The sequence below is a fragment of the Impatiens glandulifera genome, unplaced genomic scaffold, assembly GCF_907164915.1.
Source record: "Impatiens glandulifera unplaced genomic scaffold, dImpGla2.1, whole genome shotgun sequence".
Lineage (NCBI taxonomy): Eukaryota > Viridiplantae > Streptophyta > Magnoliopsida > Ericales > Balsaminaceae > Impatiens > Impatiens glandulifera.
In genome coordinates this window covers 12,501-37,500 of record NW_025919245.1, presented here as the reverse complement: position 1 = coordinate 37,500, position 25,000 = coordinate 12,501, and the positions used below count along the sequence as shown (strand labels likewise).

The window sequence follows — 25,000 nt, the reverse complement described above, 5'->3', positions numbered from 1 at the left end:
CTTTTGTTTGATGCTATCAATTTCCTGGCGCTTCTATGCCGCTTTCTTCAACTATGGCAAGGAAAGAAAGTCTACTTTTTATCTATTTAGCATAATATTTTCCAAGCTTCTTTCGTCACCTGGATGATTTCTTCTTTTTTTATAGATAGATCCATAATGGATTCGCTCGGGCGGAATGGAATAATGGAAATCATCGAGCAAAGAGAAAGTGAAAACAAGCCTTGCCTTAACTTAGTCTGAATCTCCTTCCGCTCTACCAAGGATAAAGAACCCTAGATTGACTCTATCATAGTCGACTTGCCCATGAATGACTGAATCCGATCACGACTCCTCGACCCACTCCATATCTAAATAGAGTCCGGATGAAGGAGTCAGTTTTTAGAAAGGCCTTTCAGAGCCTAGCAACAAGGTGACCTCATAAGTCACTCTGGTCCTGTCCTTCTTTCTTAGATACATACTGAAAAAGTCCCGAATTATAGGTATAGGGGCCATGAATAGATCTTCGACTACCACTATGACCAGGTCTGGCTTTAGTGACTATTTGTTCAAATTGATTTATCTCAGCTTACATAAAGACCAAAGATTTCCTGTCCAGCCCACCGGAGCAGGGGCGGTTCAATCGATCTATCTACGTAAGGGTAGCTCATTCAATCTCCCTCGGGGAAGAGGTAATCAGCCTCGGACACCATTAGCCTTTCTTGGTACTCTTTCTTCACTTCAAGACATCCAGAAGTTTATCGGCTAATCTAATAAGCTCAATTAGATCGCTCTGAACCCTGTGGTCGACTCAATTACATCGACCCTCAGAACTCTGATTCTTATCAGCGCGACGGCTGAAAGAAAGATTGTGCATCGGCCTGGAAAACCAAGCATCCAGGGCAACAGGTATTCTTGAACTTGCCAGGCAAGCCTACAAAGTCCATAAGTAAAGTACTGCTCCGTTGGTTCAATCAGTCACCTATCAAAGATAGCCCTCTTTTCTTCCAAATTGAGTTCTTACTCTTCTCTTTCTACTAAGAGAATATGAAGTTCCACTGTCGACTGAATCTTTCCCAACATGGGCGAAGGAATGAGACAGGACTGACAAGCAACTCGGAATTGGACTCTAAAAAGTAATTTCCCTAGTCCTCCCTCTTTCATGTAAGACTAGCTTCACTAAGACTAAGTCGATATTCTATAGCGACTGCCGGACCATTCCATTCATTGTCTTCTTCTCAACCTCGGGGAACTCGCTTTCGAGCTAACAGCTAACAGCACCGTCTTCTTCCGACGATCACGCCCATCTCAGATGGAAAAGCTACTGACTTGGCTGATTTAACAATCGCGGATTTCCCAGCTGCCCCAGAGTGGAGAATCGACAAGACCAATTTCTTTCTCTTCTCTGGGATTGGCTCTGAAAGAATAGGACTTATTATACCATGAACGGACTGGACTCCTAGAAGAGATAGAGATAAGGCTTTCCTGGCTTCTCTCTTTCGCCTTCTCGATGCATTGCTTGGGTCTTCATTGGGCACTAGTTGCGCACTAGCTCTTCGAATAAAAAAGTTTCAAGTGATTGAGTCTTTCTACGGCTAGCTCTGGGTCCGCTGTAAACTCTTGTTCAAGGAGTGAGGGAAAAGCAATTAATTGAACAGGCAAAAGGCCAAGGCGAGAAAGACCTAAGCAAAGGTAAATGCTCTTTGATAAGATGGATCTGTTTAATACGAATAAGCTGTTCTTCCCTCGTGTTAGCCAGGAAGTTCGAATGGCTTAGTGATATAGAATCCTTTCTTTCAGAATAGAAATAGAATAGGCTGTGATGCCAGAATCAGGCTCGCTAGACCAATAATGGCAAGACGGAACTCAATTACATCGACCCTCATAATCCGATTCTTTCCATGCCTGCATTCATTGATCTGTCAAGCACAAGGTTCTCAGAAAGAAGATAAAGGAAGTGACATAGTGAATGTACGAAGTCTTCCCCAAAGTCCTAGAGCTAGAGCAGAGTTAGGACAAGTAGGGATTGAGGGATGGTCTTGGACAATAGGTTTTGTTTGGATTGGACAAATAGGAGTGAAGCTCAGTCATATACCCCCTCTCTTCGATCTATCTTCCGGCCCCCTTCTCTCACATAAGGGCGGTAAGGAGGGGAATCTACTAAACGAATAAGTGCCTCCTTCTTCTCTTCACTTCTTTAAAGCATCAAGTAAGTCAACTTTCTTTTCTTTGCAAGGCAATCTTCTGACCTTCTCCTAAGGGTTGTTACAATTGGTAGAAGAGCGGGCTTGATCCTCTGGCTGGTTCCCATTCATGGCTGATAATACCCGAGCTAAGGCGACGGAGGAGACACTCAATAAAATTGCAGAGCGGCTGGAAGTGGTGTCCAACGAAACGAAGGAGGCCAATGCCAAATTGGAAACCAGAGTGGAATTTCTTAGTGCTGTCAGCGCCAAACTCGAAGAAAGAGTGGATACTATTGGAGCAGATCTCAAGGCTCTTCTGGAATTGATGATGCAACAGAGGGAACCATCGGGCAAAGGGACTGAGCAAGCTGGCTCCAGTACTCAAACGAATGCTGCGCCGACTACTGGTAAGGGAATTCTTCCTACCCCTCAGCGTACAGAAATAACTGATATGAGTACCAATAGAAGCTACAACAGTTTTGCTGCCAAAGTTCCTAAGATGGAATTTCCTAGATTCGATGGTAGTAACCCAAGGGGCTGGGTTAGGAAAGCAAACCAGTTCTTCGACAACCACTCTATGGAAGACCTTGAGAAAATAAACTTTGCAGCTTATTACTTAGAAGGTGAGGCGGGCACTTGGTTTACGGATTATAGAGTGGATAGAGAATCCATAACGTGGACCGAGTCGATGCGGTTCTGACTACTTTGAAAGAGGCGGGACACATCGATGTGTTGGTCGAATTCCATCAATTAAGGCAGCAAGGCAGCTTGAAGGACTATCATAGCAAGTGGATGGAGCTCAAGTCCTTGTCATCGGCCAGTTGTAAATACCAGACGGAACAATATTACATTCGGTGCTTTATTGGGGGTCGATGAATTGCGGTCTGTGATGTGGCTCCTCCAACCTCCCACGACCAGGCTGTCAAGCTTGCTATCATTCAGGAGCAATATCTGGAGCAGCAGGTTTTTCACCTGCCTCGGCTGATGATTGGCTCAGGCCAAACATCCACTGCTACCAGTAGGATTACAGGAGCTAAGCCCCCTTGTCCAATACTGCTGCGGCAAAGGCCTCCCTGCAATAACTCCTTATAGAACACTATGGCAGAAATCCAAGCTAAGAGGGAAAAGGGCCTCTGTTTCCGATGCTCAGAAAAGTACACTGCCGGCCACCGTTGCAAATCTAAGCAACTCTTCTACATTGAAGGGGAGGATGAGGAATTAGAAGGAAAGTTTCCCACGGAAATGGAGGAGGAACCAGCTACAGGAGTGGAAATCTCCATGCATGCTCTCCAAGGCAAGCTATAGTACCCTTCAATTAGTTGGGAAGGTTCGGAAACGGCCTATCACTATCCTTATTGACAGCGGCCCATAGTTTCCTCGACGAGGGTACTGCGGCTCAATTAGGCTGCACGATACAAGAGACATCTCCGTTGGCTGTCACTATTGCAAATGGAGGTAAAATGTACAGCTGCTACAAGTGTCGACAATTCACTTGGCAGATGCAAGGCAAGGAGTTCAAAGCTGACGTGATCATCCTTCGTCTAGGCGGCTGCGACATGGTATTGGGCGTCGATTGGATGCGAGACTTGAGCCCAATCACATTGCATTGGACTATAAACAAATGGTAATGACTGTTAATTACCAGGGCCAACTCTTCCAACTTAAAGGAAGTAAGAGTGCAGGCGAGTTCAAGTTGATTAATGCGAAAGATGTGGGCAATTTTATCAATCAAAAGTGGAGTTGCTTAGTGGGCCAATTTTTATCACTCTCAGCTGAAGAGACAGAGGAGCCAACACCCAAACCCATACAAGCCCTGCTCCATAAATTTACCCCAGTGTTCGCCGTCTGGACTTCCTCCTAACAGGGCCCATGATCATGCGATTCCACTATTACCGGGGAGCAAGCCACCTAATCAACGCCCTTACAGGTATCCCTTTATTCAAAAAGCTGAAATTGAGAAATTGGTGGCCTGGCCGAAATGTTATCTGCAGGGATCATTCGGAGCAGCTCAAGCCCTTTTGCTTCGCCGGTGCTATTGGTGAAGAAGAAGGACGTGGCGTTTTTGCGTAGATTACCGGAAGCTTAACGATATCACCGTTAAGGACAAATATCCGATCCCGGGACGAACTCCTTGACGAATTACATGGAGCACAGGTCTTTTCTAAGCTAGACTTGCGCTCGGGATACCATCAAATTCGAGGAAGAGGTTAACGTAGTCAAGCCTTTCGGACTCATTCGGGCCTCTATGAGTTTCGAGTCATGCCCTTTGGGCTGTCCAATGCGGAAGCTACATTTCAATCTTTGATGAATGATATTTGAAGACCTTTTATGCTTTGTATTGGTATTCTTTGATGACATACTTGTTTACAGCCCGTCAATGGACGCGCATCTGGAGCATCTCTCTCAGGTCTTACAGGCAACAGCACCAACTCTTTGCTAAACTATCTAAGTGTTCTTTTGGCAAGCAGCAACTGGATTACCTTGGGCATATTATCAGCAAGGATGGTGTTTCGGTGGACCCAGATAAGGTGGCAAGCATTGCTAAATGGCCCCACGACGATCAAGGCTCTACGAGGATTCCTTGGCCTTGCGGGTTATTATCGCCGCTTCGCTTCGTGAAGGATTTTGGACAGATAAGCAAGCCACTCACAGATATGCTCAAGAAAGGGAATTTGAACTGGACACCCGCGGCTCTCTCGGCTTTTCAACAGCTTAAGGCTGCTCTAATGTCCACTCCGGTGTTGGCTTTGCCGAATTTCTCTTACCCAGAGACCGATGCTTGCAACAACGGGATTGGGGCAGTCCTGATGCAATTTGGGAGGCCCATAGCTTTCCTTAGTAAGGCCCTCGCCCCCACCCACCGGGGTCTCTCCACCTATGAAAAGGAGCTTCTCGCTATTCTGATGGCAGTGAACAAGTGGCGACATTACCTCTACGGCCGGGCCTTCATTATTAGAACCGATCACCAAAGCTTGAAGTACCTCATGGAGCAAGGCATAACCACAGCGCTCCAACTAAAATGGTTGACGAAGCTTTTGGGTTATTATTATACTGTATAAAAAGGGCTCCACAAATAGAGCTGCTGATGCTCTTTCCAGACAAGGGGATGCTGAATTTTTTGCTATCTCTGCTGTCAAACCAGTCTGGCATGCCGAATTGGAAGCGTCATACCAACAAGAAGAGTTTGCTCAAGGGTTGCTCATCTCTCTAGCGGCACAAAGACAGCCAAATGCAGAGTACCAGCTGCACGGTGGCATACTTAAACACAAGGGGAGAATTTATGTCGGTTGCGGCACCGATCTTCGCAAGCAAATGACGTCTTGCACAACTCCAGCATAGGGGGCCATTCTGGTATGCTGGGCACTTACCAGAGGATTAAAGCTCTATTTTGGTGGCCGGGGCTCGAGAAGTGGAGCAGTGGGTTCGCGAATGTGACATCTGCCAGCAGTTTAAAGATGATCAAACTTCTTACCCGGGGCTGTCCGCTGCCGATTCCTACTCAGCCTTGGTCCCATATCGCGATGGATTGAATCGAGGGCCTTCCCATGTCCGGGGGCAGCTCGGTAATTATGGTGGTGGTCAATCTTCCAAATATGCCCATTTCATTCTGTTGGCTCATCCGTTCTCAGCTCAACAGGTGGTTTGGACAACGTCTATAAATTGCATGGCCTTCTCGAGACCATCGTCGGAGATCGAGATGCAATTTTGACAAGCTTATTCTGGCAGCATTTATTCTTGCTCCTGGGCACACAAACCTCCTTAAGCTCCGGTTAGAACCCGGAAACGGATGGGCAAACAGAGCGACTTAACCAATGCCTCGAAACTTATCTCCGATGCATGAGTGGACATCGTCCCCATACTTGGAAGAAGTGGCTCCCCTTGGCCGAATGGTGGTACAATACGAACAAACTATCACACGGCCCTTAAGATGACGCGAAAGCCATGTACGGGTACTCTCCTTCTCACTTGCCCTTGGGTCCAATGGTCCGCACACCAGTGGGAGCGGTGGAAGACTTCCTGCTACAACGCACCCAAATGCTCCAGGTACTCAAAGATAAGATGAATATGGCTCAGAATCGAATGAAGCAATTTGCCGATCGCCACCGCACTGAAAGGGAGTTTAAAGTGGGAGATTGGGTTTACTTAAAGTTGCAACCGTACCGGCAGACCTCTGTGGCTCTGCGGAAGAATCTCAAGTTAAAGTACTATGGCCCCTATCATCTTTTGCAACGGATTGGGGCAGTTGCATATCGCCTCAATTTGCCAGATGGAAGTCAGATTCACCCCGTCTTTCACGTCTCAATTTGCCAGACAGAGGAGCCAACACCCAAACCCATACAAGCCCTGCCCCCTCTTCCCCTCCCTTCCTCCTGCTTTTAAAAATGATGAATATGAAGTCCGGGAGGCTGCAGGTACTATGGATCCTCTGACTCCCAATCGGGTTGCCTTCCCAGGTCTCGCCGGTCTTGCCTGTAGGTCGTGATGTGCCTCGAGATGGCCGTCTCTTGTCCCCCTGCTGGTTGGGAATCTGCTCCCGGGTCGTCGCTCTGCTGCGTCTGGCCCGTCCTCTAGGCACCTTTGGAAGGCGGGGAGTGTGACAACGTACACGCTTCCCTTTACTCCATAGGGCCTGATCATCACAGGGTTTGGTGACCCGAAATTGACTTGTTGGCTTCGCCAAAAGGCCTCATCTCTAGAAACCCGGCTTGCGAGGCGTCCCTCTCGTAGTAGGGTTCCAAACCTCGCCTCGCTCTTGTGACATGCTATCTTTCCCCTCTCCATTCCCAAGTAAAGGGTGAGTCCCATACTTTTGTGGATCGCGGTCTCACGCACTAATCCCTACAGGTGCCCTACGGTAGGCCGGCCGCCCTACCTAAACCAATCATCATATCGGTCCCTAAGCCCCATTGCTGGAAAGGCTCGGCTTCAAAACCGTACGTGGAGCTTCCGCCTCATACGGCTCCTCTAGGGATGGAGGCAGGCCCAGCCCAGGCTTGTGCGGTTAAGGTTGTTGTACACGACCTCATAAGAAAAGATTCATACTCATTAGAAAGAACTTAGAATTCTATTTTTCTTCTTTTCTAATTCTACCATTTTATCAAAAACTTGATGAACTAATTTGCTTTTCATTCTTTCTTTTTGAATCGATGAAAGAAGTTCCAATAATGTATCCCAATTTGTTCCCTTCTTCGGCATGTATTGATGAAGAACAGCACCCCTGGGGTATTTATTTTTTTTCCAAAAAAAACCTTCCCCTCGGCTTGGAGTTCCTCTATAATCAATCCTTCGAAAGAACCCATTCTAAAGGAAGGGTCCGTCTTCTTTCCCTTCTCTTCTCGTCTTCTATTTGGTACTACTCGTGAAAAGAAAAGGAAGAAGTTCTTCTAAAAATTCACATAGAATTTTAATCAGACTCCTCCATACTTTTATATATATAAAAGGAAAAGGCATGACCAGAAGAATTGTGTAAAATAAGTGAATTTATCCAGTCGAGGCATAATTGATTTTACTATTATAGTTCCGCTTACTCTTTATCTGATGAAAGAAAGACTTGTTGGAAAGCGGCATACCAGAAAAGAATAAAAGAAGAAAACGAAAGGAGAAGAGAACTTCGTATTTTGGTAACTTTCGTTGAGTCATGTTTAACCCTGAATGCTATTAATAGATTCTACAGCAATAGTCCCTCGGACTCGGAAAGTTATAACGAAAATGGCTGACCCAATAGCAGATTCCGCAGCTGCCACCGTTGGAACCAATGAAGCAAATGATTGACCCATCATATCATCCGAAGAGACGGAAAAGACCAAAAAGTTCAAATTCACAGCTAATAACATTGATTCAATTGGCATTGACATAATAGGAATATTTCGTCTATTAAGGAGGATTCCCCGAATACCTGAAATAGAAATGATCATAGAAAATGTGAAATATTTGATAGGATCCATTTCGTGAACGTAGAATGTAAGATAAATTCAAATGTACCCCCGAAGCGAAGACCCAAACCAATCAAAAATACCCCCTTTCCACACCACATTTTTTTTTTAAGTACGTACAAAAGGAATCATGAAAGGCCACTGCTCCACGCAAGTAAGATTATCACTCCCTGACGGAAGATCTCACTTGATGGATTCTGTAATTCAATAAGTAATTGATGAAATGGGTGAACGCCCAAACCCGCGGGAGTCGCGGTATTTGACATAGCAAGGTTGTTCGCGAGCTCCACACAGGTGTGTGGTTCTTGAAAAAAAAAAAGAAGAGAAAGAACTGGGAGTTGGCGCCGGAATAAGTGGTTGCTTGCTTACCAAGCCATCCTGGCTTTTCGCTCTTCCCTTTATTCGATAAGGCGAGTGGCTTTCACTCCTCTAGTTCTATTATTCTTGACTTGACTTATTATTATAAAAACGACTCACTATCCAAATGAAAGACAATCGATTATCTACCCAAGAAGATAGAGAGTCCCACATACGAGAAAAGGTCACAAATAGAGTTAAACCAAGTAAGATTGCAAAGGCATAATGATAGTAGGGTCGGGATATCCCCGCCCTCCGAACCGGACGTGAAGGTCTCCCCTCATCCGGCTCTACGCAGGGGAATCTCCACTCACTGCTTCCCCTAATATCCTCCCTTTCCCACATCATGGGGGTTTACAGGAGATCCCAGAGGCTCGCTCGGAAAGGCTGCTATACCATACCTTTTGACTCAACTCTACTCTAGTAGTCACTCACTAGACTAAAGTAGTCCGTCCGGCTGCTCTTGCTGAAATCATTACTCTTCATTCTCCCGTGCTCTAGCAATTACGCTCCCTAGACCACTACCATATAGTTAGGTAGGGACAATCAATCCGTAGTGACGGGAATGACTCCATGAATGAGGATCCCTATCAATATAGAAAAAAATATCCCTTTTTCTCACTCAATGGATCTATCTGGTCTGATACCGTACAATACGAGACGATGGAATGCAATGGGATAGATGGTAGAGGGCTGCCTGCGCCCAAAAGGGATGATGAACTTGTCCCCTTGTCCATAGGGACCTCGTGGCATACAACCGAAACGACTCCCGCTAGATAGCCGCCCCTTTATCTCTTTTTACAGCCTCGTGGACGGACGAAAGAAGGGAAGTTACAGAACGGAAGGGGGCAGTGAAGGCTCGCGAAGTAGACAGCAAGCAACAGCTTCTCAGCCCCCTACCCTAACCTTGATATTATATTATTAAAGCGCTAGCGCGCCCCAGAAAGGGGCGTAAGCACTTCACTCGCTAGGGGATGGGATTCATTCACTTGCACTCCTACTAGCACTACAAAAAGCTCCGGTCTTAACGCCCCTACTACAAGGCCTTTCCTCGGGTTCGTAGAGTCGGGTTCAATTGGACATATTGGGTGGGGCCTAAGTGCATTAGATCACTTTTCGGGCTACCGCCTAGTCCTCTTCATTCCTCTACAGTTGGGCATATTTCTTGGTTCCCAAATCTAAAAGTATGGGTATGTATGTCCCAGTGTTCTAAAGCTTGGGTCAAGAAGACCTCGTCTATGTTAAAGCGGAGGAGCCTAGGGAAGTGTGGAAGGTGGTAAGTGGTCTTGTATTTTATATGGTCACTGAACACTTTTGTCCAGGGAGCAAGGACATAGTTGTTGCTGGAACCTGCGAAAGAAAAGTTCCCTCGTAAGAATCTTGCAAATGGCCATTCTATATGGATGCATCAATGCATGCCAAGGTGCACCATGAAAAGTGGGCCACCCTATGGACCTTGCTGAACTAGATTCCCTGCTAGCGGCCCTGTGCTTAAGGCTGTAGGGTAGAAGGTGACGACCTTAATGAATCGAGTATTCAGGTGGCTGTTAGCTACATCAGCGCTCAAATTCCTTCATCGTTATTGCCCTGGCTTCGATGATCAACCCCTGGCACATTTAGGTTTTGATCTTCGGCCATCCTGGTCCGATGGACCCAACACAATATTCTTCTTATCTTTTTCCTTTTAAATATGCAAAAGGTGTTGATACGTCCTATCCACATAGAAAGCTTACCCTCTTCCACACATTACCGGTGGATACTACAGCCTCACTTTGGCTTATGGAGGGGAATGGTTAAGTGACACTCTCGACATCTTGTTTGGTAAAGGGGATGTTTATCCAGGCCAGGCGCCTATGTCTTGCCTAACCGTTCGTTCTCCGATGCCTCATCGTTTTCAACATGTATGTTTCCTTTGCTGATCTGGTCTTTCATACTTTGTTTGAGTTGAGTGTTAGTGCCATGCCCCCCAATTCCATGGTACTTTACAAGTAGTCATTCGTATTACACTATCTCAGTTTAGGCCTTCCTTCCTTTGTTTGTTTGAAGGTTTCGTTTTCGCGCCCGCCCTTGGAGTCCAAAAAAGACGGATTTTCAGGTTTTTCCCAAGTTAGAGAACTTTCCCCGCTGTCCTTCTTTCAGTCGGTCCTAACTTTTTTATCTTCTGATTAATCCTATGAATCGATAATCAGATCGGTAACAGGTAACAGGCTTTATCAAGGTTCAATTCCTTGATTCCTACCTGGACCTGCTATGTGTTTTCTCATCTGCCGTCCTTTGGGCTGTCTATCGTCAACCCGGTAATACACAACCTAAAAAAGGGGGATTGAGTCCTAAAGCCCACTTCAGGGCTAGACTCCATCCTATCTTTATCCCCTTTCTTCCATTTATAAAAAAACCGGCAAGTGTCCGGCATAAAAAAAAATAAGATTTTTCATACCTTTCCGGCCTTTTCAACGCGCGCTACAGACCGCTATTGTCCCCTTGTCACGGAGATCTATTTTAGGGCTAGAGCAGAGCTTCTCACTTATTCAACCGAGCATCTTTGGGCTGGAGATTGCTGCTGTTCATAGGGTTTTAAGCTCGCCTCAAACTCTAGCTGCCGTGTGAACCTCTTCTGGGTAACTGTTAAAGCTCTTGGTCTCGAAACGGCCGGCTTTGGTTCAGCTCTCGGGGCCACCTCACACACTAAAAAAATAATAAGCTTCCTTACCCACACACCGCCCTCACTTAAGGACAAAAGCCAAAATTCGATTCAAAGATTGGAAGCATACCTCAAGCAAGGTCGGCTCAAAAAGTGGAAGAAGTTGTGAGATGGAAAAAAGACCAAGAAAAAGAAAGAGAATCAGGGTTCATACGCGGTTTGCTTTTGACTACGCATTGTCTAGAAGCCTCTTTATCTTTAAAAAAGCGATGAAGTGCTCTAGGCCCCCCCTCTGTCTGTCTTATAGCTGCGTGAGAAGGGCTAACGAAGAGAGAGCCCTTCGAAAGTAGGTTTACTTATACAGGCCTGTAAACAACAATGAGCAGCGCGAAAACTTCACCAAAAGCTTGATGACTTGGTGTGGCAGCGAGGCTCAAGTTGTGCGAGCTTTCGGGGCGCAGGTTGTAACAGAGGGGCGATAGCGGTCACAACTGGATGAATGACAGGCAGGAGTTCCCTATTGATATAAAAAAGGGATGGAAAAATAAGGGTGCCGGTAAGAAGGAGAGGTAAGAGCGCTTTCTCCTCGGTTATAGGAAAACAATTCGGGAGCTCTTACCCTTCTCGCTTTTGTATTCCTTGCGGATGGATTCCAAAATCCATCTTCTTTACGGTCCGCCTTATTCCCTGATAAAGATCATTTTATTTTTCGCTAATGGCGAAACTTGCTTTCATCCTTTCCTTTATCTAGAAAACCTAATCTTACCTTTTACCATTAGTTATAATAAGCTGACCTTTCCTATTCTGTCCTTTTACCTATAAAGCTCTATTGTTTTTGCTATCGACTGAAGTAACTCGCCAGTGCTATCTCTTCCCGCTAAAGCTTTCCCAGCCAATCAACTAGATCTAATATCCTGCCCTTTAGGTATTTAGTCTTTTAAGATGGGAGGCTTAGGAGAAGACGATTCCTAGCCTATCGATTGAATCGATAGTTCCACCACTCGGCATAAAGGAATAGATTTGATTCCAGGTTGGACAGCAAAAAGCGGGCGGGCACATCCTTCAATCATGCCAGCCGAGTGTACAGGAGAAAGTAGTATAATTTGGATGGAAAGCGTCGGAGAAAGTACGGATATTGGATCGGATTGAGGGGAAGAATATTCCATGTCGGGAATATAGGCTAATTCACTATTTTTCCTCCGCTCCGGATCCCCCACGAAAGGAACAAGCGATCAAACTAAAGCGCTAGCGCACTCCAGCAATAAAAAAAAAAATATAGATAGAAACCACTTTTAAGATAGAATAACAATAACATATTGCGTAAGTGAGGTTCTTTACAACCAAATCAAGAACAGAACCCTTAGGTGGCACCAAAACGATTATCATTCTCTCTCTTTTATCCCTTCCAACTAGACTCGGAAACTAAGCCCAAATGATAGGTTGAAAATCTTTATCTTTAGCTTCAATTATAGAGCATTCTGCTTCCCGACGAAGGAATCTCTGTCCTACTGTCCTAGTTTCACTGTGCCCTACTTCGTCTTCCACTGCGCGCGTCGGTCTTTCAAAGACAACTATCGAGGTGGGGTCCTTTCCTCCATTTGGTAATGGAATGTGGAAGTTCACTATTTCCGAATGATTCTTTGCTATTTACTCTCTTTTTCTCCTCTCCGTCTGCCTTCAAATAGTAGTTTTCCATAATCATCAGAGTCAGAACAAGATGATGATTTGTGGTTTCATCAGACGAGAAGGGATCAAATCTTTATAAATTCGCCGATCATAAGTAAGCGGGTCAAACAAGGGTTGGTCGAACTTTCGTTTCCTCTATCCAATGGTAGAGAGGAGAAGCTGTACATATTCAGTCTTTAGAAAAGAACTAATGTTTTTGTAGTCTCCTCTTTTTTAGTCGATACTGATTCAATCATCTGCGGTGGACTTGGAATGTTCCCATCAAGATACCGCTCCGTGGGCTGTCATTAACTCCGAATGATGGGCAAGACTTGCCGCCCAAAGAAAGTGGCTACCTTGACAGTGAATGATCATTTTCTCGAAAAGTGTTGAGAGGCCATGACTTACTTATTACGCTCATAAGCAAAGAACAGAACGAAAAAAAGCAGGTGCGGAAAGACGCAATTTAAAAATGAAGCGAAATGATAACTTTCTGCTCTTCAAAAGGGAAAGAAGTTCCTTTCTAACAGAGAGGTGCCCTTCTTTCTTATCTATATGCTTTCCATAAAAAGTCTTGATTATCTTCTTTTATGTGATAGGGCAGCCAAGGGCTGATTCAGTTACTGTCCAACGAGTTAGTTTGGAAAGATAGTTTTTTTCCCAAGAAGAGCACTAGTGGCAATGAGGAAAGAAAGGACGGCCGCAGAAGCCGGTCAGCCTACATAAAAGCCCAGTTCCAATATTAGAGGAAGCATGGCATATCAAGTAGGGCATATGGGAAATAAACACAAAGAGAGCGAGTTAGGATTGGTTTGGCTAGTGGAGGCATGAGGAACACATGCCCCAGCACGACCATCTGGGTGAGCAAGATATTGGAAGCTGCATTTTTTACAGTTTAGTTAACTACCCCATCAATCCTCGAGAATGATTGAAATGTGTTTGTGAACAGTCAGTGGGCGTACTCACAAGTCAAATAGGCTTCATTTATTTTTTTTATATAGCGAGAAACTATTACTATTTTAAAAATAGCTCAAAAAATTCAATGAATGGTCGACTTCCTTTCTTTCTCTGCCTTCAAGAAAAATGGAAATGAAAAGGACCCACACTTGCCCACATCCTTTTCCCCGCCCCATTTCTGGGGCGGGCCTCGCCCTCTTTCATGAAATTTTAATTTATTTATTGTGAAAAAAAGGCTACCTGGTTTTTTTTTAACGCATAAGGCAGCAAAAAATGATGAACTTTTTTATATAAGTCATTTTATTTTTCTTTATCATTCTCCAGGCTCAGTCCCCCACTTAGATTCCCGCCCCGTTAGCATTTCCGATTCGAGATAAGGGATTACTTCGTCAGGTCTTTTCGGAGCTGGCCGGGACCTACTTACCTTGCTTGTAGACCAGCTGCAGAGCTAACCCCTTGTTCTATTGGTTTGGTGGTTGCTACCAAGACGATTTCTTTATGCCCATCAAAGAACCTCGAGATGCTAATCCACGAAGATAGGATAAATTCGAAAGAACTCATATACGGAACGAGGGCGACCTGTGGAAATACATCGGTTTTTTACTCGTGCAAAGGAACTCTTTCTTGGCAACTTGGACAACTTATAACGATGTTTGTCCCGCATATCACTAGGAAGATCGAGATCTTTACGGCTTTATACAGCTTTCGTCTCCATTCATATTTAGCCGCAAGCAATCTACGTTTGTGATCTCGTATATTTCGCTTCTCCGACATCTTACTGAGTTTCCCCTTCATCTTTTTGAAAAAAGCCGCTCCACGGTGGTAAAGTCTCATCTTGTGTGTTGGCCGAAGTGACAATAGTCACATTGAATCTTCGAATATGTTCGAAGATCTCGAAATGATCTTCCAGTTCCGGGGAGAATTCGCAAAACTCCGTTTCCATCAAGAATTGAATGGAGTTTATCTGTATTTCGATCGGAGAATCTAACAGAGACATTACTGTGGAGATTCTGACCAAAAAATGAGACATTCCATGCCCTCGGAGAGTGCTTTGTCGTGCTAGGTCACTGACATATCCTTTGTCTTTATTTGACCCCAAGAATGGATTGGATCGAAACGACTTTCCTGTCGAAGCTCTTTGTGTCTGTATTAATTTCATACTGCGCGGAATCTCCATAGCCAATTTTCCATTTTTTATTATTAAAGCTTCAGGTGCTGCTTTTGGTACTACTCTTATTTTACACAATCCAGGAACTTCCATAACGTTGGCGTGATTCGGTTTGAGCAACGGATCCTGACGTGATACATCTTCGTAATGAAAATTAAGTGGAAACATAAGTTGGATTTTCGTTCATTCGCTCTGTTCGCGGAGCGGTATACCGAATAAAATAAAAGCCTTATCGGAATGACTTCAGTCTATTTCTTAGGGCGTTTAAAGAGCGTGACTCTTGTTTTTGAAGCGCTGAGTTACTTAAACTCTCATCTAAGAGAAAGCCCTTTGGGACACCCTTTCTCTTAGATGAGAGCAAGCAAGCCCGCCTCAAATCAAACAAAATGATCAAACCACTCCTCCAGGTTCAACACTACTACTAAAAAATAAGAAAGAGTCTCGGTCGGTCGCCCCAAGTGACTAGCTCCCCTCTGAAGATTAACGAGAAGACCGCCACTGTACATCTTTCTTGAAAAAGATGAGACCGTTTACTAATATAATAGAAGGAAAGGCAAAAGAAAAAGAGTGAAAGAGCTAAAAGCGGGCGTGCTCCTATTATAAGATAATACGATTCCACCCCCAACTCTAGCTGAGAAGCACCCTCCATCCACTTATCCTTTTCTGTATGCCTAAAAGCCCTTAGCCCAGTTTATGAACTCCTTTCCGATTACCTCACAAAATCTCATGAGAAGCAAGCCCTGCGGGCCCTGCCTTAACCTGTCCCCAGACAGCCTCACTGCTGGCATTGCTAAATGGTCCTTACTCAGCAGGCTCTCCAGAATACGACAGATGCGGAAGTGGCTAAAGAAGTCGGAGAAAGAAAGTAGTTGGGCAACTGTATACATGAGGGTACATTAGTATTCTGGGAATTGGCAACATTGACAGAATAGTTAAGGGGTAGGAATAAACTTTTTCAGTCTAGTTATACTTACTAAAGTAGTCGGCCTAACCTTCGGTTCCGGTAACCAAGTTTTTATTTCTTATTTCCTTCATTCATACTCATACTTTTCTGGTCTGGTGGGGCTGGCTAGCCCTCTACTTCTATTTCTAACTAAAGGCGAACAGCCGGCATTGCAAGCTTCTATCTAACCCCCGCTCGTTTGAGCCGAGCCGGAAAGCGGACCGGCAGTTTGAGTCGCGAAAGGGCCGCTTGCTTAGCTTAACTTAATTATATATATAATTCCCATCTATAACTATAAAACAAAAAAAAGAAAATATATCCAATTTGCTTCTTTTTTCCAATTCTGCATTCCTAGGAAAAGAAAGAAGCAGATAGAACAAAGACCTCCTCTTTCCGTCCGCTCTTCCCGAAGTGAGCGAATTGCATGTAGAGAGATAGGAGGCTTATAGTTTAATTGGTTGAAACGTACCGCTCATAACGGTGATATTGTAGCCTACTAAGCCTACCACCTCCTTCTCTTCACCTGATACAAGGCAGTCGAAGTCCCCGCCACCCTGCAGATCTCAATGACGCGACGGCACCTGGAACCACACTGCTGCCGCTGCCCTTCGGGCAATACGGCTTTCGTAATACGCGAAGCAGCTGAGCGATAGCTCTTCTCTCGCTATATTCTTGCGATAGCGAAGGCGTGGTTCATACTCTAAGAGGAGAATAGATGCTCAGGTTCGGATCGAAGATCTTCGCGAGACGGCCCATTCATTTCGAGAATCGAGCGTGGGGCTTGAAGACCCTACCACATTCCGGCCGGGGGGCAGCATGTCGGGAATAAGGGGGGACATACTGGATGTAACCACTCCAAAGGTTGGGGCTGTGCCTCCCCTACGCTTTTGGGGTGTGGGTCGGCTAGAGGAAGAACATTCTGTCGGATCCGGATAAAGATAGAAGGCAAATTGAAGATCTACCATGGCTGGAGGAGAGATTCATTCAATCGAGACAGCTGATGAAGCGAACTTCCACCGAGATCTATTTCATTTATCCCACGACTATACGGACTATACCTACCAGGTCAGTGAGGACTCACTCATCCATCTACTCCTTATCTATATAAAAGTGGATTCTATTTACTGAATTCAAAAGGCGACCCGTCGCTAGGGCTATAAGATAAGATAGAGCTCTTGTACTACTTGACTGGTCTGGTAAGAAAGAGCTTCCGTAAGAACTAGAAGGAAGACTGAAGTATGTACAGTATATCTGGAGCTACTGGTGGACTGTTGCACAGAAAGGCTGACAGAAGCAATGCAACCTTTCTTAGCGCGCTTTGAAAGCGCTTAGCTTCTTAAGTAAGGGGCGCGAAAGGGCATTAAGTTCAGTTGGAAGCCTAAGCTTTCGAGGTACGAACGAAGTTACGGGTCTCTTTAGAGATAGGGGCGGCTTTCTTGTGGTAGTAATTGCTCACATCTCTCCTCTTTCTTCTCTTAGCGTGCACAGTTTGCTTGCATTTAGCCTTAGGCACATCTCTCTTTCTTAGTTTGCTGGCCTAATGAATGTGAAAGTAAGTCTTTCTTTTAGTAAGCGTATATCAATATTTAGTGTATAAGCAATTCTTTAGTTGCCGCACCTCTCGGCCCTATGGAGATAAGGGCGGTGGAGGTTAGTTGAAGATGATGTTACGCGGCGTTCAGAACCAGTCTTGAAGTTCATGAATTAGAAAGAACGAAGAAGTAAGGAAATGAGACGACTCTTTCTTGAACTATATCATAAACAGATCTTCTCCTTCACACCAATCACGAGTTTTTCTCCATTCCTCTCGTATATCGTCGTAACGCCCTTAATGCTAGGTTTTGAAAAACACTTTTCATGTCATTCCCATTTAGGTCCGATTCGGATCCCTCCGTTGTTTCCTTTTCCTTCCACACCCTTTCCTCGAAATGAGAAAGAAGATGGTACACTTGAATTGTATTATTTAAGTGCTTATTGCTTGCCAAGGATCCTACTTCTACAATTGGTAGGTCACCGGGTTATTCAAATAAGTCGTGTTTTCCGTGGTTTTCCCATGTTACAACTTCTGTACCAATTCGGTCGATCCGGAATGGATCGGTTAAACATTCTATTAGGGAGCCTGGTCTTGACTCTTCTGTGTGGTATTCATTTTCGTTTGGCTCTTGGAATTCAATCCAGCAGTGGTTGGAACAGCTCGCAAAATTCAACCACTTCACCTACTTCATTGCCCCCAACCTTTTCTCGTACCTCTATTGAAACAGAATGGTTTCATGTTCTTTTATTGATTGGTTATTCCTCTCCGTTCGTATCTCTTTTTCCTATTTTGGTCTCGATTAGTTCACAAGATTGAATGGCCAATTCTCCTCCGGACCTTCGATTCGATTGTTTTCCAAGAATGTTGAGGGGGATGTAAGCGGGAGGAACTTAAAATCAGAGCTTTCGGTTCTTTGCATCCTGTTTTGGTCTTGCAGCTATTTAAATAATAATTAAATCTCTTTTTTTTTATTTAGAAGAAAGATTATATATATCTCTAATCTCTAGTGGTGGTGAGACCGGCCAAGATGTATGTCGTCCAACCCGACCTCAGACTCTTTCTTCCCGACCTATTTGACTCTCTGACCGCAGTTATTTAGGTGGTATCCCGAGATTGAAGAGATCGAATTCCTCCCGGGAACACACGAAAGAAAGATATGAACTGGGTAAATAGAAATGGAAAAGGGATGTTTCCAATTCATCAAAATGTGAAGCTTTTTCTAAATCCATATGATCTACTAAAGTAGATCGGTATTGCCCATATAATGAAAGCAGATCTTGGTCTATGGAGTCCCAAGAAGGTAAGAACTCCAACCTGTCCGATGCTTCTTCGGCCAAATACAATATACAAGTGGGACCTGCACTATGAGCAAGCTGTGCGAAAAACCGCTTCTTTTTTCCGGTTCCGCAACAACTTGGGCGAAATAGGGTTCTACCGGGAAACCATAGATTTTTTAGTTTTCGCCATTGGTTACTTGTCGAGCCACTGGAATGGAATAAGATAAGAATCTCCGGAGATCTTTCCTCTCCACTTACTCGTAACAGGCTTTCCCTCTGTAGAAGACTGATTCTGAATGGCATAATTGTGCGATTTTCTCCTCGATCTTCAAAAAAAACTGACTCCTCCTACTCCTCCTTCTCCTTGCCGGATAGGATCGTCGTTGGTCCTTCTTTCACTAATGATCTAATGATCTCACCATTTTCTAGTAGTTCGCGCGAGGGACTATCCTTTCTATCGCTCTAGCTTGCCTTTGGATTTTGAGGCGCACTAGAGCTCCGGTCGGAGGTTCCCTTTTGTTTATCACGAACTGAAATGGATACGCCTCTGAGCCAACTGTATTTAAAATACATTGGCATCAGAAACTTTTTATTCCATTCCATGACTGCATCTACCCTTTGAGAATATATGCTTAACAGTCGATGGAGATACCAAAAAAAGCCCAAAACTGCGACTAGAATTACTATTAAAATAGTAAAAAGAAGCATAAAGATTTGGTCTGGGCTCAACCCAACCTCTCTGAGGCTCTGAACTAATACTTGCACTTGCTTCAGTACTAGCATTTCTTTTTTTCAAGCTTATCTCTTTCAGCAACTGAACGGGTTTTGGTAACTTTCGTTGAGTCATGTTTAACCCTGAATGCTATTAATAGATTCTACAGCAATAGTCCCTCGGAAAGGTCACACTGAAAACACTAACTCCACACTTTATAACTCCCACTGAAGCTAGTGCGCAATGAAGACCAACCCGCAATCCCCTCGATTTTATTTTCTTAGCTGCTCTGGATGCTACTTTACTTTTATATGATATTACACCTTGTAGCGCATCTATATGGCTGAAAGCGGACAAAAAAGCTGTTCCTCTAGCGTTACGTAGGCTTAGCTTAGCCTCTTTCTCTATCTACATTTCTTTTTTTATTCAAAACCAGTGGACAGCGAACAAAAAGATGCCACACTAAGAAAGCAATCGCCAATGACCGACGATGTGAATCAGCCTTGCTGGCAGGAATGTGAATGGATGTTCGCCCAGAGCTGATAGATGAGTCACGTCGGAATTGAAAATGAACACCGGAAACAGCACAAGAGATCCAAGCGGCAGAAGAGAAAGGAAGGTGAAAGTGTGAACATTGTGGTCGCTCCCGTAATACAAAGGAGACTTGTTGGGAGCCTTTTACCGTGACCTTCCAAGTTTCAGAATGATTTGATATGCAATCTAGTAGTAGTCCTGGCCTAATTTTATTATCTTAGCATGGATCACCTACCAAGCAAGGCAGGGACATCTAGACTAGCCAGGAAAATCCCCGAATCGAAAGCCAGCCCCTAAAAAGATAGAACCTTCCCGCCCTAACGTGCTCCCTCTATCGTCCGCTTTCAGGGTAACCATTCTTGATGTTTACCTTTTTTGCTTAACTTCCTTTCTGTATACTTATCCCTCCCCTCGTAACGTAACGAAGTTTATTCTCCAGGCCGCATCTGATAAAGAGAGTTCATTCCTTTGGGTACTTGACTACGCTATTCTTCGCATCGAAAATAATAATTTCTATTACATTTAATAGAATACGTTTTCTAAGAAGATGCAGCAAAGCAGACTTCCCCTTTGAATACAAGACAAGCAATACAGCAAGGAAAGTGAAATAGATACGATACTTTATGCCTTCAAATTGAGGGAAAAACTATACCTTTGAGAGAGGAACTACTACTTGTTACCGCCCCCCCTTAACTAAAGGAGAGAAAGATGGGGGCAAGAGGAAAGCTATTACGTAAACTAGGATAAAAAAGGATGCCATTACTTGAAAGCTACTAGCTTAGCTCATACCCTATGAACAGGAAATAGAGTTCGTAGTCAGACCGGCCCCCCCTTATAGGTCGGTCTGGTCTATGATCCCCGATGGTCAAGCGCACAAGCAGAAAGAGATGACTAAGCTCCGTCTCCGACTTGATGACTGGCTAGGGAAGGCTTGCTAATCGATACCGCCGCTCGATCGCCCCTATTCTCCTACTACAAGGCGTTTCCATGTGGGTTCAATTGGATGAATCTGTCAAGTCAAGGTCAACGTATGTAGCAGCAAGGATGGTGCATCGCCTATTTATCGTTCTCGCTCGGGAGCCAAAACGAACACGCCTGCTACCTATTGTACTGGACCTTCGACCAGGCATTCGACTTTTGTCGAATCAGAACCAACCACCACTGCTTTGCGCTCGAAGAGTTGAGCGGCCGCCGGTCCTTCCGTGCACGCACAGATATAGATTCATTCTTCGTATCTGGTCCAGCCTCTTTCCCAGCAATCTCTGGTATGCGGCTTTAGGCTTTCCGCGCGCTCCATCCGGTTGGTAAGAAGTCAGTCTTGTTTGGTAAGACGGAATTGGACAAAGAAAAGAGAGTGCTCGACCTCCACAACGGCCAACAAAGACCGTAATTACATAGAAAATGGCTCCTCCCCTTCTCCGTTTTTAAGGCGGCAAACAGTATGGCGGCTGGAAAGAAAGACGACCTCACCTTCTCTGGTTGGTGTCAGTGAGAGCAATTTGTCTATCCCCCACCTTCTTTTGTAGATAGAATCTTCAATGGGTGGAAAGAAGCAACCTTACGTTGAAAGGTGCTTGTTGAGTAAGGCCGGCTTTCGAGCCCAAGCCCCTTGTATAGGTTGGGTGCTTGAGCGCATCTTTCTCATATCGATCAAGGCTTGAAAAGTGAAATAAGGGGCACGTTAGCTAGGCCGTTTTCTTGCAGGAGTGCTAACTAAGCCCTTACGTTTTCTTCGCTTGCTCTGCAGTACGAGCCTCATACAGAGCCGCGCCCTTTTAATATGATGAGAAGAGGCCCTCTTTTCTTTTCCGCACTAATCAATCCTTATTTTATTTACATTTACTATTATATCTTTTTTTGGGTGTATAGCTCAGTTGGTAGAGCATTGGGCTTTTAACCTAGTGGTCGCAGGTTCAAGTCCTGCTATACCCAAACCCACCTTAGACTGACGTATTCGTAAGGATGTGTAGTAGCGTTCAAAGATAACTCTTTTGCCTTTCGACTCGCTTCGGCCTCTTCCGCTGTTGATGCTGAGAAGCAGTCTCCTTTTGCTGCACATAAAAAAGCCTGGTTATTCCTACACACAATACCGAAGCTCGCAGACTCATTAGTCAAATAAGAGGCATCAACATGTTGATGAATGGTGCCTGGAGGCGGCCTTAACTAGAGACCTCAGTGGGATGTCATTCTTGCCCTTATCTTTCCGTGCATTGGCCCAACCGGTTGGACTTCGTCCGTCCTATCTTCGTACATAATCAAATATGGCAGCTCTTCAATTACATCGAACCTCGCATGGATTTCTTTTTACCACAATCAGCCACCCTTCCTTCTATTCTTTTTCCATAAGTCAAGCTGGCTAGCCAAAGCTTCTTGAATGACCAACTCTTGCTCGTCCTTTTGGCCCTTTACTTTGAGTTCACCAACCGAAGATGACAGTTCTTCCATTCCTCATGCATTCAATAAGAGGTCCGGGGCTTTCGGAGATACTGAATTTTACGATCCTTTAAAGTCTCCGGCTCCTGGCACCGAGGCCGGCACAAGACACAACCGCAGCAGTTCGACTAAGAGCATGGTTCCTCCAAATGGAAAGTTCTTTGCCTCGGGTCAGCGGATGGAACACGGTCAGTGCAGTAGACAGGGTAATATCACGAACTAACAAAGCGGAATGGATAGGGATAGCTCGCTTACTACCTTCTGGTCTCATCCAGCGTCTACAGTGGAGAATTAGTTGTAGCGTGGAGGCAGAAAGAGGAAAAGGAAGAATGTTGCGTCAATCTTCTTTTCGCTCTCAAAAGCTTGAAATAGTTTATCCTTCGGGATTGGCTATTTCACTAGTCTTAGTTCGATGAAAGTAGCCTGGCTTGTTTAGCAGCTTGGCATGATAGAGTTCATTCAAGCGGGCGTGCACGGTAAGAAAGTTCAGACGTTCTTGCCATAGACCAAGGTTTTAACGAGTCCAGTGGTTCATCTAAAAGTGCTTTGTCTTTCTTCGGCGTAAGGATTGGAGTGAGGAACTTTACTTGGAGGCAAATAGGGGGGGATTTCACCTAGACTATCTTTTTCCAGTGCTTTCAAGGGCTCAGGGTTGATGACTGATTAGTTATAGGCATGGTTTGAGCCTAGCAAATGAGTCCCTAATTCACTCTTTCAGCCACTCCGAACTCTCTCTTACTCTTAATCCTAGGATTCTTGCTTTTGCCTTACCTTCTTTAGATAAAGGGCCTCTTTTTTATAGAAGAAGCAGCTAGTTTATCGGCATCTGTTGTCGTTGAATGAATAACCGATTCAATTGTTCTTGTTGGCAGTTAGTTTGATTCAGCAGTGACGAAAGGTTATCATCTTCTATTCGTTGGATCCCGTCTGCTTAACGAAATGCTCTTTCTAGGTCTTTCGAGAAGGGACGCCATATAGTTCAGGAAGGGCTTAGCAGCATAGAACTGACTGATGAATCATCTAATTCCATAGGAAAGGACGTGTAACCTAAGGGGAATGACGTGATAGGAGTCTTCTTTCTTTCAAGAAAAGGCTATGGTATGGGCAGAGACCTTTTTGAATAGCTAGTCCAGGTTTAGGAGCACATCCCCGGTAGACAAGGAAGAAGGAAATGTAGCGAAGTCGGGATAGGTAGAAGGTGGAACTCTCTTGTTCACAATTGCCCATGGCTAAAACAAAGAGGGCGTAGACCCGCGGTAGGAGACGGAATGGAGGTAATTTTTATTTTCTCTTACAGAATCAGCTGCTATTGCATACCTTGTTACAAGATATGTAGCGGAGGAATTCGTCTAGTCACATGGAGCTGTTCTCTTTTAAGTGAGATTTGGAAATTGATAGTTAGCCTGCATCTGCAGAGCTCCTTCTGTAACAACTTCCTATTCTAATTCAATCTCGGACATTCAGTCAGTGAAGTTACTTTCTTTCTGGCTAGGCTAAGCCTTTCCTTCGCCTTCCCCTGCTTTCCGTTCAGTTTTCCTTTCCTTGGTTCATTCGTGGCATTGGTTTTCAAATTCATATCAGATCATCTGTCCGAGTCAGATTCTTTCACAGCGCATTCTCTGCTATTGATTCTAGCACACCGGAAACCCGAACACTAAGAGTGGGTGGATAGGCTGACAACGGTTAATTGAACACTTTACTATGATCGATGCAGCGGGAACGCTCACTCGCACCAACGGATACTACCACAGCTAATTGAAGTGCTAGTCCAGCAAGGTTAGTGATTCAATTGCCAGTCCTCTACCACCGGCTATAAGACCCTCAACGCAGACGTGTTGTTAGAGTGAACCGGTGCTCCTCCAACAAGGTGCTCCCAAGCGACCTGGGGGACCTAATATAGCTCACTACCTGCCATTACCCCTATCCATTCCTACCTATTTTCCATTCCTACCTATTGGGTGGAAACGTCAGTTAGAACTGAACAATTAGGTGAAGTGCGAAGAATGTAAGACGTTAGGGCAGCTGAGCTCGCTTTAACAAAGGGGCCATGGGCGATTGCTGGGCATTACTTCAGACTTCAAAGATTGAACCCGGAATGAACCCCATCGAAAGCAAAAATAACCTCTACTAGAGATTGGGTCAGAGTACCAGCTCCTACCAGTGGAATTTGATAATGAGGACTTGATCTTCCATAGGCATACCTAAAAGAAAAAGAAAAGACTTCAAGGAAGTTACCTGAAAGCAAGACTTTTAGTGTAGGTTAAAAACTTTAAAAAGAAAAGGAACTATTACAGGTCTTTCATTCACTTATGAAATAGTTGACTTCAAGCTTCTTCAATAGTAAGAAGAAAGAGTTGAAACGGCCTTCAACCTGAATGTGAAAGCAATAAATACTTATTCCTGAAACGGAAAGAGCTGCGGTGGGCGATAGATAGCCTATTTCTTTAGTTTCCACTGGCTTGTTTAGTCATATGTCCTACTGATAGGTAGTTGACTGGCATGTAACTATCCCCCTATCTCTATAAGGCTGTGGACAGAAAGAGACCTTCATTCTTACGAAGAAAGCAAGTCAAGCAAGGAACCGAAAGGGAGAGACGTTAGCGGTCACTAAGAATCAATCCCTCAATCTTCAATAAAGAATGAAAGAGAACTGTAAGGAAAGAAACTGATATTGAATTCCCTAA

The 25,000-nt window shown here is 44.6% G+C and overlaps 3 protein-coding genes, 1 non-coding gene and 1 pseudogene across 4 annotated transcripts; 2 read left to right on the top strand and 3 right to left on the bottom strand.

Moving 5' to 3' along the window:
- The window catches only part of LOC124917728, a 3,517-nt pseudogene extending 3,036 nt beyond the window's left edge, over positions 1–481 (bottom strand).
- Positions 482–13,754: 13,273 nt separating this feature from the next.
- LOC124917732 (60S ribosomal protein L5, mitochondrial-like) lies at positions 13,755–16,883 on the bottom strand. The gene has a single exon (XM_047458073.1). It carries the CDS (start codon positions 15,049–15,051, stop codon positions 14,491–14,493), a length of 561 nt encoding a protein of 186 aa, XP_047314029.1. The 5' UTR covers positions 15,052–16,883; the 3' UTR covers positions 13,755–14,490.
- A 233-nt stretch (positions 16,884–17,116) lies between these two features.
- LOC124917730 (putative cytochrome c biogenesis ccmB-like mitochondrial protein) lies at positions 17,117–18,176 on the top strand. The gene has a single exon (XM_047458072.1). It carries the CDS (start codon positions 17,556–17,558, stop codon positions 18,174–18,176), a length of 621 nt encoding a protein of 206 aa, XP_047314028.1. The 5' UTR covers positions 17,117–17,555.
- A 1-nt stretch (position 18,177) lies between these two features.
- Positions 18,178–18,940, bottom strand: LOC124917734 (uncharacterized mitochondrial protein ymf1-like). The gene has a single exon (XM_047458075.1). It carries the CDS (start codon positions 18,938–18,940, stop codon positions 18,452–18,454), a length of 489 nt encoding a protein of 162 aa, XP_047314031.1. The 3' UTR covers positions 18,178–18,451.
- Positions 18,941–21,742: 2,802 nt separating this feature from the next.
- TRNAK-UUU lies at positions 21,743–21,815 on the top strand. Its single transcript has one exon. It is a non-coding gene; the product is annotated as a tRNA-Lys (tRNA).
- The last annotated feature ends 3,185 nt before the right edge of the window (positions 21,816–25,000 follow it).